A 12,925-nucleotide genomic window follows, 5' to 3' on the forward strand; every position below is an offset into this window, starting at 1 on the left:
CTTTAATAGGCACTTCATCTCTTTTTGGCTTGTCTTCATTAGCATTGAAGCTTTAAATTATGGTTTAATTGCAGAGCCTCATGGCCGGATGACCTAATTTCTAACCATTATATTTTTTAGATCAGCAACTAGCTAACCCTCAGTGAGGTGTAATATTAAAGATCCCTGTACTGAATTTGTAAGATTCCTTACAGCAAACTTTTTTCAGAACTTGGTAAACACAAACATCAATTCTCTGCACTAATTTGATTTCCTATACCGTTCTGAAATTAAAAGATTGTTTAACAAAAGATACAAGAGATCTTGTAAGTTGCTCCATTAGTCTAAATGACATGTTTTTCTTACTGCTCATGTTCAAAGAACTGTCATTTATCTCTTCTCCATGATAGTCTGTAGCTGGATTTGCATATATTGACCTCAAGGTGTTATATGGACATCAATGACTTCTGTCTTAGTAAAAGGAAAACAAAGCAGTACGTTTAATTTCTTGTATACGCTGATGAAAAGTAACAGTTATTAACAAATAACTGTATGCTCTATTCTGAACAGCAAGGCAGACAGCAGCGGCGTTGCTGGGGGCTGCTCTTTAGCAACCTAAAGTAATTGCAGTGGGATTTTCTTAATTTCCAGGCTGACTCTGTTGGCCACCTGCAAAGCACAACAGATCTGGGGAGACGTTTCAATTTATGGCAGGAATTATGAGAACCAGCGTTTCTAATGGATCTTTTAAAGGGTACTAGACTCAGTAGTCACCTTAAAACCTCCCCTTTTCTTCCAAGGAGATCTCCTGAAGTACAGAGGCAAACAGTGCTGTTGGTGCTGCAAGCCCCGCTCAGCACTCGGGGATTGCAAGTGGACTCTGCAATCCACTGTCCCCTCCCATGATATCTACATTTTAAAGAATTTAACACAGGGGACAGTGTATCACCATCATGGTGATGCCAGTAGCTGAAGCTGCACAGCATGAAATATCAGTAGGGACAGCATATTTTAGGTATCACACCTGATCAAATCCTTTTCAATTCTGAATTACTAGAAGAATATCCACACATTTTAGTGTTACTAGATCTACAAAAAACTTTGCTTTTCCATTTCAAAACAGGCAGAAGCTTTGCAAAATATCTGTGGGATGAGAAGAGAGATATTTAAAATTACTAACTTTTTAATCTGCTAGATGTTACGTTACCTATATTTGAGTGGGTTATTATTATAGTAGTAAAAATTCGGATAAAAGAATAGCAATCCACAGAGAGCAGATTCTACAGAGACAAGGTCACCTGGGTTTATTTCCTTTGAATTATGTGGTGAATGTCAGAGTAAATCTGAGGAGGCACAAAGACTTGCCAGCAGTGAATCCAAGCCATTACAGTTGATATGTTGATCCATGAGGGTCCCCAGTGCTCCTTTACAGCACAAGCAATATGTTATGTCTGGGATGTGGAGTTGGATATAATCTATAGCGAAGGAAGTTATATACAGTAGCAAGAGAAACCATGAGTCACAGTGAGGACTAGAATTAATTGACTTGCGGGTCTGGTGTTTTATTGAAGCTTTGTCTGCCCAGCACCTCTGCAGCCTCCACTCTCAGCGGATCTACCTGCAGATCAAACCAGAGCAAGACTTTTGATATAAAACTTCTTTTGCACCGTTTCATTTAACAGTGAGCCAGGCAGCACTAATGTAATAATAATTAGAACAGATACAACACTCTAAAGCTGTGCAAAAGCTGTGCAAACATGAATTAATACTTGTAATATCCCTGCGAGTCCAATAGGTAAATATCATTACAGCAGCAGTTCCTTCCACTCCAAGTGCATAGTAGAGCTATTTATGAGCATCAGCTAATGGGAAGAATTTCGCAGTTTGATATGAGTCTATTGTGCTGCTTTGGAGAAGCCAATTAAATAGGGGATGAAAGCGCTGGTGTCCCTGGGTGGCTTGGGCTGGCTTCAGGGAAGCCAGCACGTTTAAGCGATGTGATTTAGACAAATTTCCCAGGCTGCCTAAATGGACAAAATGATCCCTGAAAATGAAAAGTGCTTTGTTCTCCTGTCCAGATTTTCTCTGGTTTATGCCAATGGAAAACCAGGATGCTTATTTTGAATTTAAGCATTTCAGCAAATTCATAGCAAATTATGATCTACTTAGGGCACCATTGCTTTTCTGCCACTAAAATCTGTACTCGTGGGCTACAAGATAAGAATTTCACCCAGAATTACGTTTCTGATATTTGCAATACCACCTGCTGTGCAGACAAAAGCTCAAAACATAAATGACCAGCTTCGTTCAGCCTCTTCTGCCTGGCAAACTACCACACAGACAAAATGAATTTTTGTCGTCCCACCTGTCTGTCTACTTCTATTCTGGAGGCTTTATAAAGGAAAGCATAAGATCTCCTAAAGCTGACTCTTACAGCAGGAAATCACGGGGCTAGTCAATAGACAAACTCCAAGTCTCTCTAGTTGGTTATCTAGGATGTTGCAGAAAAGAAATCTTTCCAGTAATTGCTCCCTCTGTTAGATTTGTGCAGTTCTTCATGAGACTGGGATGTGGCAAGGGGGTGCCAGACCCCAGGAGCCAGCCTGTGCTGCTGCAGTATTCACTCAACGGGGGCCTGACGTGGAGCCTTCTCCAGGAGTTCCTCTTCAGTAACTCCAGCAACGTGGGACGATACGTTGCCCTGGAAATTCCCTTGAAGGCCCGTTCCAGCTCCACTCGGCTTCGCTGGTGGCAACCATCTGAGAACGGGCATTTCTACAGTCCCTGGGTAATCGACCAGGTAAGGAAACCTCTGGGTTGGTTTTTTTAATACAACTCTAGACTGTTTTCAGTCTTAATATTTCCTGTTTGTTTGTGTATGTCATTTCACTGGGTCAAGCAAGAATGCTTTGTATAAGGATATTCCAGAATTATAGTAATCTAGCAAAATAATAGAGCACAATTACTGTTTGCTAATCTTGTGTTTTTAAAGCACCCTTCCATGCAGGGTACTGAACTCCCATTTTGGAGCTAGGGAAGTCTTTTATATATGGGTAGAGCCTCAGGTTCACATTGCAGAAGGCCTTACCATGCAACATGCAAGTCTGAGTTTAAACTTCAAAAAACTTCATTTAAAATCTATCCAAATATGTGACTGGCTTGGTAGAATGTAATAGAAAAAAATATTAAAAATGTCAATCTATATCCATCTTCTAAATTTGAAAACAAGGTTTTGTTTCATATTTGGGATTTGCTTCTATAAAGATTATTGTGTTGCTTTGTATGACTTGGTATAAATTTCAAGAAACCCCACTAAAGTGATTGGTCTCTAAGTCATGTTATTGGGCTCTCCAAGTTCAACTTACTTCAATATTTATGAATGTTTTTTTTAAAGGAAATAGTTCAGGTCCTTAGGAGAAAGCCAGAAACTGAACTCCCAGCCATGTTTAATGATATGGTTACAAAATTTTACTTCCCATCCCTCCATTTAAAAATGAAAAAATCCTCATTCTTTCATTCCTATTATCTTCATTGAATGTAGTTATATTAGTTCAGAACAATCAGAAACTGAATTCAGAGTAACAAATGAAGATTAATTCTACCTTGCTTGCTGATGAATAGTAAAATGCTGACGTCTTACAGTCAGTGGCAAAACAGAGCCTGCTTCCCCAGTTCTATCAGCAGATGCAATCTGATAGTAGTGCACCAGATTATAGTAGAGCTGAACAGTCAGTAGGAAAAAAGACAGTGTAATCACTTTGCACCTACCACCATTTATTTTTGTGAGCAGTTTTACTTCATCCAGGATGGAGTTTACCTCCCTAAACTTTAGATTTGTATAGCTGAGCTGATCTCTTTAGGACCCCTTTATAGGAAAAAGATATTCCCCTTCCTCATAACCTAAACTCTTTACAAAGTAAATTTGTCCATTTTGGACCAGCAGAATATATATGCATAGATCGGTAAATCTCTTCCTCCTCCAGGATGCTATGTCATGTGTATATTTGTGAAAACTTCTAGACATTTTTTTCTTTTCAATAACAATTCCTTTCCTAATATTTCAGATTCTTATTGGAGGAAACATCTCTGGCAATACAGTATTAGAAGATGATTTCACCACACTGGATAGTAGAAAGTGGCTACTCCATCCTGGTGGAACAAAGATGCCAGTCTGTGGCTCTACTGGGGATGCTCTAGTGTTCATTGAGAAAGCTAGCACCCGCTATGTTGTCACCACTGACATTGTTGTCAATGAAGACTCTTTCTTGCAAATAGATTTTGCAGCATCCTGCTCTGTCACAGACTCCTGTTATGGTAATCACTTCGTAGTAATTCCTGACCTTCCTCTTCCTCTCCTCTACAGGAAAGTTCGCTTGTTTTCTGGTTCCATTATTCATCATAATGAGAACTGAGAAACAAAAGCAAGCTGCATGTTTCTGTTAGAAATTGTAATACCATCTTTTTTATTCTAGGGGTCTGAAGTCTAAGATAAACTAAAGTACATTATTCCCTCTGAGCACTTAAGTTGCGGTTCAGTTCACTTAAGAAAAAACTAACAGCTGTCTTTCTTACTCAAATCCATTTGCCAGTATATGGTATCCACTGCTTGGGGTGATCTTGTGGTTCTAATAATAAGCAGCTGGGTGTTCCCAGGATATGTTTCTTGCTTTGTGGTTTTGCATTTTTCGTGAAGTAAGTCTCAGTTCAGACCTCACTTGCACCTGTATAACTGAGAAATCATTTATATCAGCATATATCTGGCACACGCTAAGTCAGCATCAACTGCAAAAATTTGTATCATCCATATGAAATAATAAACATGTGTATATATATATATGTATGTATAAATGCATGCATAAATATATGCACATATATGTGTATATATACAAATGATGCAATTTTTAATTGCCTAGCTTCTTTTTTTCCCATATGATGTGTATTCAGTGCAGAGCATGCTTTTATATGTGTGTGTATATATATATACACACATACACATATAAACAAAAACATGCTCTGCACTCAATACGTATCACACAGAAATTAAAAATTGGTTCATTATGTGAATTTTAAGATGCACAAGAAGTAGGTCTTCCTAGCTTTTGAATGCTTGTTTGTACATCTTAAATTACATTCTTTTAGCATAGGGGTTTGGGGTATAGATTTTTTTTATGAGGAGGAGAATACAATCTGTTGCAGCATGTAGCATGTGTTAATTCACTGAGCTGCTGAATATTCTCTAGAATTCTGCATAAAAATGTGTCCTGTTCTTATCTCAACCCACAAGTTTTACTTTTTTTTCCCTGATTCTCTCCCCCATCCCACTGGGGCGGGGGGGGGAGTGAGTGAGCAGCTGTGTGGAGCTTAGTTCCTGGCTGGGGTTAAACCACGACAAAATGGAAGAAGATTTTACATGAAGTCCCAGAAGTTGCTTCTCTGATTTTGCTGTTCTGAAGTCAATGGAAGTAACTGAGATATCTTATTCACATGCTTAACAGTATTTTTTCCTTTTGTTATTAAAAAGACTGCGGCATCCTAAGGTCATCTCTGCTAAGTTTAAAAGTGTTTTGGCAGCTTAGCTATATACTAGCAAAGAAACAGGTCATTCTTTTTTTGTTTCTTTGTCTACTAAACTTACCGTTATCTTAACTTAGTGTTAAATTAGGCAGGACACTACCTAATCATGCTTTCAGTCATGATGAGCAAAGCATTTCATTTTAGTGACAGAGATTTAACACTAAAAACTCACTTACCCTTGTTTGTAACCACTTCTCCTTGTATTTCTATAGCACTGTCTTCTGTGTGTAGACATCAAGTAGGACCGACTGGGTGATTAAGGGTCATTCTCTGTGCATGAGGGTAGAAGAAATGGGTCTGTACTAATCTGAAAAGATAGCAGATTTATCACCCCTGTCAGTGCAACCACGCTCCATGTTTTACACAGCCAGAATGCCTGGCAGCTGGAACATTTACTTCAAGTTACAGTTCTGTGCCTATTATTATTTACTTTTTAATGGCTGTATAAAAGTTTAACTTGAAGTACTTAGTGAGCTTGACTAACCTTCATTTTTCATAATAAAAGTTTATAAGCCATAAACATCAAAACAATGAAATTGGTGATTTTTGCTGAGAAATTAATACATTAGTTCAATATGGCTAGACTGTGTTTGAATGAAAACAAGCTCACTGACTAACAAACTCAATTTAAAATTGTTTATGCTGGATAATGAAATGAGCTGATCTGGAGGGGGATGGAAGAGTGAGTAAACCATCTTGTGACAGAGCCAAAAGTTTGAATTTGAGTGTTGTTCTGCCTTACACAACAATTATGTCCGGCTGAATCTCATCCTTCAGCCTGAAAAACAAAAAAAGTTGCTGGTCATGATGCTGTCACATCACTCTCTTGCACACTGCAGCTACAGAAATTGGCTTGACTTAACCCTGGCAACTTGATAGATGACTTTGTCTTTGCACCTGCAGTCCCTTGAGTTAGGTGGTGGATGTGGAGGGGTACCGCAGCCTTCTCGTGAGCTATACCTGCTCAGCAACATGTAACATATACAGCACTGCCACCGAAGGGGGTAGCTTTGTGCTACTGACAAAAGGGTTTGAAAAATTTTGAGTGGTTATTTTGTCAGCATAGACTTGGGACTAACGCTCTCTGGGGTTACCAGTTTATTGTAGACCTATGGATGTAAGTCTCTGAATTATGTAACTAACCATATTTCCACCCTTAGCTATTGAACTGGAATATTCAGTGGACCTTGGGCTGACCTGGCACCCGATTTTGAGAGACTGTCTTCCCACTAACGTGGAATGCAACAAGTACCATCTCCAGAGGATTCTCATTTCGGACACTTTCAACAAATGGACCCGGGTTACTTTGCCTCTGCCTCCCTATACTAGGTATCTCTCTCTGGTTTTCTGCGGAATAAATCTAAATGCATAACTGTGTATTGAGGCATGATACATTACAGTGTTAAAATAATTGTACCTTGCCATTTTTGTTTGGTCCATGTATATAGCAACAAGTAAGAGTAAGTAAATGAAGCCCCATCCTGCTTTGCATAAAAATTGCAAAGCTACTAGGTGCATTTACTTTACTTAGTTATTTAAAGATAGGAAATTTTTGTCTGTCTTGTCCTGGGGAGGGATGAGGGAACTTTTTAAAGAATCTCATGTTATCATCCGCCTCACTAAATTCTGGTTGTTTTGGTAGCTAATTGGACTGGCTGAATCCCCACTGCACCCTGTGCTTGGTGTTGTTGGCTATGAGCTGGTGTTTTAAATGTAGCACTTTCCAGGCTCCTTGTTTTTCTGTGTATTCCTTGTATCCTTTGTGTCTCTTTCAGCTTTGATGCTCCCATCCTTGTTTTCACACATGCCCCATTTTCACCTTCTCTTCCTTTTCCTACATTCTTTTGTCTTTGAGGGAAGAAAAATTGTGGGATTTGTTGGGAGGTTGCAGTGAAAGGAGCTGTTTGGGACTGACAGTGCTGTTGAGAGTGCTGTCATGCTGTTCCCTCCAGTGCCCTGAAAACTGCTGGATTTTTGTTTTGTTTGTCAAAAAGATCCATCTAGGGACAACTGGGTAGTTCAGCCTTCCAGTTTGCATCCTTCTTGATGTGCTGTTTTGCAGTGATAGCTGTGACTGTTCTCCATGCAGTCACACCTGATAAAGCCAGCGTAGAGCTAGCCCAAATTAAAGCCCTGCAAACACAGGTAGCGTGGACATTAGGCTCTTGGAACTTGACTCTACAGCTTTGCTCCTGTTGCTGAGTGCAAGATCCTCCCATAGGCATAGATTGAGCTGACTGCAGGCACAGAAGTACCACAGCACAGGCAGAGCCTATGCCTGTTTGAGAAGGTTGTTATGGAAGATGCCAGCTAATGCACATACAAGTTGGGAAACAGAGACCTTTATTCTTTAGCAATTGTACTGAGAGTGCCTATATAGTTGCCACACATTTTTAAACTAGTAGTGGAAAAGCCCATGTTCTATTACTAATCATTTGGGGCATCTAGACACTTCCCTATCTTCACTGCAATGCTTCATGTCAATAGTGCTTTTTTAGGACTTCTTCCCAGCATTGATCTCCTCTGCTTCCTCTTTTGTACTGCTTTACTACATATTGTCTGTAAAATCCATTACCCCAACAGTTCTTGTATAAAGTCTGTAAATTTCTGTCCAGGAGGGGCTTTCAGGGGCTGGATAGGATAAATCAGGACTGGGGTTGATGTTCCAAACCAATTGAATTTGGACCTGAAAGGAACCCACCACCCAAGATAAACTCAGGTTTATGAATAACTGTGATTTTAAGACTGAAAAGTTTTTTGAGCAGTATATGTCAAAAGAAGTCTGATGCCCTACTGAGGCAAAGATTGTTCTTCTGTCCAATCCAATAACTGTATTTGTTGCCTCAAGTAATACCATTTCCCAAAGATACTAAGATAGGGGTTGCATAAGAGAGGTTATTACAACCTTAGCTCACAAGCAAGGGGGATGTTAAGCTTTAGAATATGGAATAGTGCAGCTAATAGTCCCTTTAGTCTAGATGTGATATAATTTTTATGCTACTTTATTATTTCAAGCTGTATTAATAGCAGTGTGTGTCTCCAGTTGTTTGTTCCTGTAAGTTTTAGGGACATGCAGGCTACGTAGTCAAGAGCTTGGCCCGGCACACACAGCACCCATACTTAACATAGCCTTTTAGGGCTCATGTACCCCAGAGTGCTCTCTGACTGACCTCTGGCCTGTAGAAGGAAATGAACACTTAGTTTTAACTTACTCAGAGCTGAGTTTAAAATGCAAATGCAAATACAAAGCTTCTCCCAGGAGCATCAGCTCCATAAATTGTTAGTGAAGCACCAAATCTAAAGCAGGCAGTGTAAGATACAGGTGCTTCCTCACAGTTTATGGATTTCTTTTAAAAATGCTATTTAGTGAACATCTACACAGCACAGCAGTAGATTTCTCTTTGGATAAACTTGTTATTCATTCACCTCATGTAACATGTTTGTAAAGAAATAATTCATAGGATAACATTGACCTTACCATAAAAGGTGTATTTTTACACTGAATAAATTTTGGGAATTTTGCTGTTTATTTGTTTTGGTGTTTACAATAATTGTGACTTCTCTTTGAGTTTCAAAACAGGACTACAAAAAGTTCAAGGCTGCCATCTAGTGCTATACAGCAAAACATGGACTAGCTTGAATTTAAAATGGGACTTTTGATAAGTTACAGAAATTCATCTATTCACAGCTATTCAAATATAGATATCTACTGCTGCATGAGCTGAATAGCTACGTGGTGTCCCCTAACTGTTTTGTCTAGGTTTTCATCATCTGTCTTGGGAGCTGGGACACTTAATTCACATATAGCTACATCAAAGCAAGGTGTTTGAATAGGGAGCTAAGCCCCCTTTAATCAACAAAATGGAAATTATTTACTGAAAGGAGCCAGGATCACACCATAGATAATTTCTTAACATTCCGAGCCAAGCGCTGGATGGAGGGGAGGAAGGAAACTGCAAAACCAGGATCATGCCACAAGTTCTGCACAGGCGCTCTCACCTGTCCCCTGTAGATTTATAAATGGCAGCATCTTGCCTAGGAGTCAACACACTCCCTAGAGCTGCTCTTACCTAAGTGTAGCTGGGAGAACTCATAGAGAAGAAGTTGGGTTAGTGTGTTGACTTGAACTGAAGCAATAAAACTCAGGCTCAGGATGGAACTTGGAGGATTTGGGTGATTCTGGCTTGATCCAGCTCCCAGCCATCCCTCAAGTTTGGATTTGTGCTGGGACGTGGTTATGACTGGTCTGAGCTTCCCTTTGGGCACACCACCTTCTTCCTACCCTCTTCTCCACTGCACCAACCACAGTCCACTTGCTTTGCTCTCACCAGTGATCCCTTTCCCACCTCCTGCACTTTCAGCATGCTATCAAGCACCTGTGCTTTGTCCTGCTCTCAAAATCTGGGCACCCTGTTCTTGGCTTTTCAGGGACCTTGTCGTTGTCAGGAATCAGCCCTGGGTTGTGTTGGTACCAAACAAACCTTCCAGGAGCAGTCTATCCTCAAGACTGATGTTTCCTTTCAGTCAAAATAAAGATTAGCTTAGCTAGAAATACTACCTTTCTGTTTTTCTTTCTCTCCCAAAGGTCTCAAGCAACTCGTTTCCGCTGGCACCAGCCTGCTCCTTTCGATAAGCAGCAAACGTGGGCAATTGATAACATCTACATTGGGGATGGTTGCATAGACATGTGCAGTGGCCATGGGAAGTGCACACAAGACAACTGTGTGTGAGTGCCATTTATTCCCTGTCCTGCCCAGCACTGTAGAATTTCACTCCTTCTGTCATGTTAATGAACTTGCGGGAAAGACTTTGATACATTTTTTAAAAGGAAGGTTGATTTTGCTGTTAAAATGGAGCAGGGCACTGGGACCACTTGGGAATAGAAATAACTAGAGGAAGGGTAAGTGGAGGGGTTGGCTCTGCCAGACCTCTGCCTGTTGGCGCATCATAGGTGATGCTGGCTGGTCCTTTCCTCAGTGGCAATGCATCGCCTCTGCTGTTGCCTATGCTGCATCTTGGCTCCCCTCCCACCAGGTAGGGAGAAGGGACCCCTTGAGTTTGCACACCCCTCTAGGGATATACAGTCCTGGAGCTTCCCAGAAGATGTCATCCTTATTCCCAAGAGGTTTCATGCTGTGTCCCTGTGCCCTCGTCCTGGTGCTGGGTGCAGAAGACCTGGGCTGGAGGTGGGACACGTCCACTAAGCAGAATGATGTACACCAGTTCTTCACAGGGCCAGATTTTGCCTTGGGACTGGTGTTGGCTTGATGGCCTGATGCCTCTGCTCCATGGTAGGGTTTGCCAGTGGAGGCAGACTGGCTTGATCCTCAAACTGTCTGTATAACAGCCCACATAGAGCCCTGCAAAGCTAACAAACAACAACCAGATCTCCCCAGATTTGTCTGTCTGGCAACAGAGAAATACCTTCCAGATGGATGTATTGCTTTTTTCCAGCCACAAATGGCAACAGAAATGGGAGAATGGTTGTATAATTGTGCTGTGACTGTGTTTGTTAGAAATATATTCCACTGCAGAATAGACATATTATTGTGTTGTCCTCTATCCTGACAGCACTGAAGTACCAAGGCACGATCTCCCTGGTGGAATCTGCATAGTAGCAGAACACATTTCCATGCTGTTATCCAATCTTTGACACAATATAAGAAGGTTTTTCAGAGGAGAAAAAAAAGGGGAACTATATAAAGAAACAACAGGAAAGTACCCATCCACTAAAATTTTACAGAAACTTACTTAAAATTTAACATTAGTAGAACATTGTTAGGCTTGGCACATTCTCTTAGGTTTATCTATTCAAGTACAATGTATTTTACTGATTTTACTCTGTGCTGTATTAGCAGCTTGAATGATACGTAATACTAGCCTTCCTAAAGTCATTTTTGTTTCATATTAACTACAAAAAGTGGCAGATGTTTGAAACCCCCATATACCAGTTGTGCGCTAGTAAATGATGCAGACTGCCTCCGCGCGGAATAAGATGGCACCTTAATGTGGAATAACATGGCACTGATTAAACCTCCATGCAGAGCCTTTGCCAGCTGAATTTTGCATTTGTTTTCCTCTGCAGCTGCGATGAACACTGGGGTGGGCTGTACTGTGACGAGCCAGAGACCCCCCTTCCGACACAACTGAAAGATAACTTCAATCGCTCGCCGTCGAACCAGAACTGGCTGACAGTGAATGGGGGCAAACTGAGCACAGTCTGCGGGGCGGTAGCCTCTGGGATGGCTCTTCACTTCAGCGGGGTGTGTGCTCAGCACGGGGGCCAACTCACTCCATTTGACAATATAAATGGGACTGATTTAAAAAGTTAAATAAATAGCAAGGTGTTAAAAAACATCAGCATAACATATTTAACATACAAAAAAAATTTATATCCTTTGCCTAGCTGAAGGTCAAAGTCAGACAGGTCCTACAGAGTAGGGCCAGCCAGAAAAAAAGGTATGCTTGTAGATCTCTTCCATGCACATTTATAACTAGTTTCAAACTGATGCAAGTTTTCTAAAATAAACTAACAGACGCATTACATTTCCATTTCCTTCCAGTAGGACTAAGTAGGCACCACTAACTATTAGACTAAGCAGTGAAGCAATGTGAAATGTATAAGGGATTATGGAACAACACACATATTAAAATTGCTGTGCCATTTGATGGTTTGCATAAATTGAGCCATTAGCACATAATCAGTGATTCATTAATTCTGTGTGGAAAACCTTGTGTTTTACACTGGAGGCATGGATTTTTTTAACTCTTGTATTCAGAAGAAAGGTGAATACAATTCTTGATACTGAATGTTGTAAAGCTGTAGGTACAAGTAGCAACGTGTATGAATACACAACAGGAATTTTTAAGATGGAACATAACTGAAATTATGTCCTCAGGAAAGAACATTTATTGTTCTGTTGTAGCTTTACCTTGGTTATAATTAGTATAATTTTGTACAATTTTGAAGGTTTTACAACATGAAGTCGTATTAATAGTGACTGCATAGTCTAACACTTTTTATGTTTGTAAGTTTTGCCAGCCAACACCAGCCAACGTATTTTTTCATTGCTTTTAAGGGTTGCAGCCGTATGTTAGTTACAGTGGACTTGAACCTCACCAGTGCAGAATTCATCCAGTTTTATTTCATGTATGGATGTCTGATAACTCCTAACAACCGCAACCAAGGTGTGCTGCTGGAGTATTCTGTGAATGGTGGAATCACCTGGAGCCTCTTAATGGAAATTTTCTATGATCAGTTCAGCAAGCCCGGGTTTGTAGTTACCTTCTTCTGCCTATATAATTTCCTGTACTAAAGGAAGGTGGCCTTGAATGTTTCATAAGAACCTGTGGGACATATTAGTGCTGTGGT

General features: G+C 40.4%; 1 protein-coding gene across 1 annotated transcript in view; it reads left to right on the forward strand.

Moving 5' to 3' along the window:
- RELN (reelin) overlaps positions 1-12,925 on the forward strand; it is a 320,676-nt gene that overhangs the window by 281,045 nt on the left and 26,706 nt on the right. Inside the window, exons 45-50 of the mRNA XM_010581098.1 lie at positions 2,521-2,779; positions 4,044-4,293; positions 6,714-6,882; positions 10,139-10,279; positions 11,639-11,816; positions 12,633-12,826. Coding sequence (XP_010579400.1) covers positions 2,521-2,779; positions 4,044-4,293; positions 6,714-6,882; positions 10,139-10,279; positions 11,639-11,816; positions 12,633-12,826 — 1,191 coding nt within the window. The remainder of the gene's footprint in view (positions 1-2,520; positions 2,780-4,043; positions 4,294-6,713; positions 6,883-10,138; positions 10,280-11,638; positions 11,817-12,632; positions 12,827-12,925) is intronic.

Source organism: Haliaeetus leucocephalus, unplaced genomic scaffold, assembly GCF_000737465.1.
Source record: "Haliaeetus leucocephalus isolate CR32 unplaced genomic scaffold, Haliaeetus_leucocephalus-4.0 Scaffold751, whole genome shotgun sequence".
NCBI classification, from domain to species: domain Eukaryota; kingdom Metazoa; phylum Chordata; class Aves; order Accipitriformes; family Accipitridae; genus Haliaeetus; species Haliaeetus leucocephalus.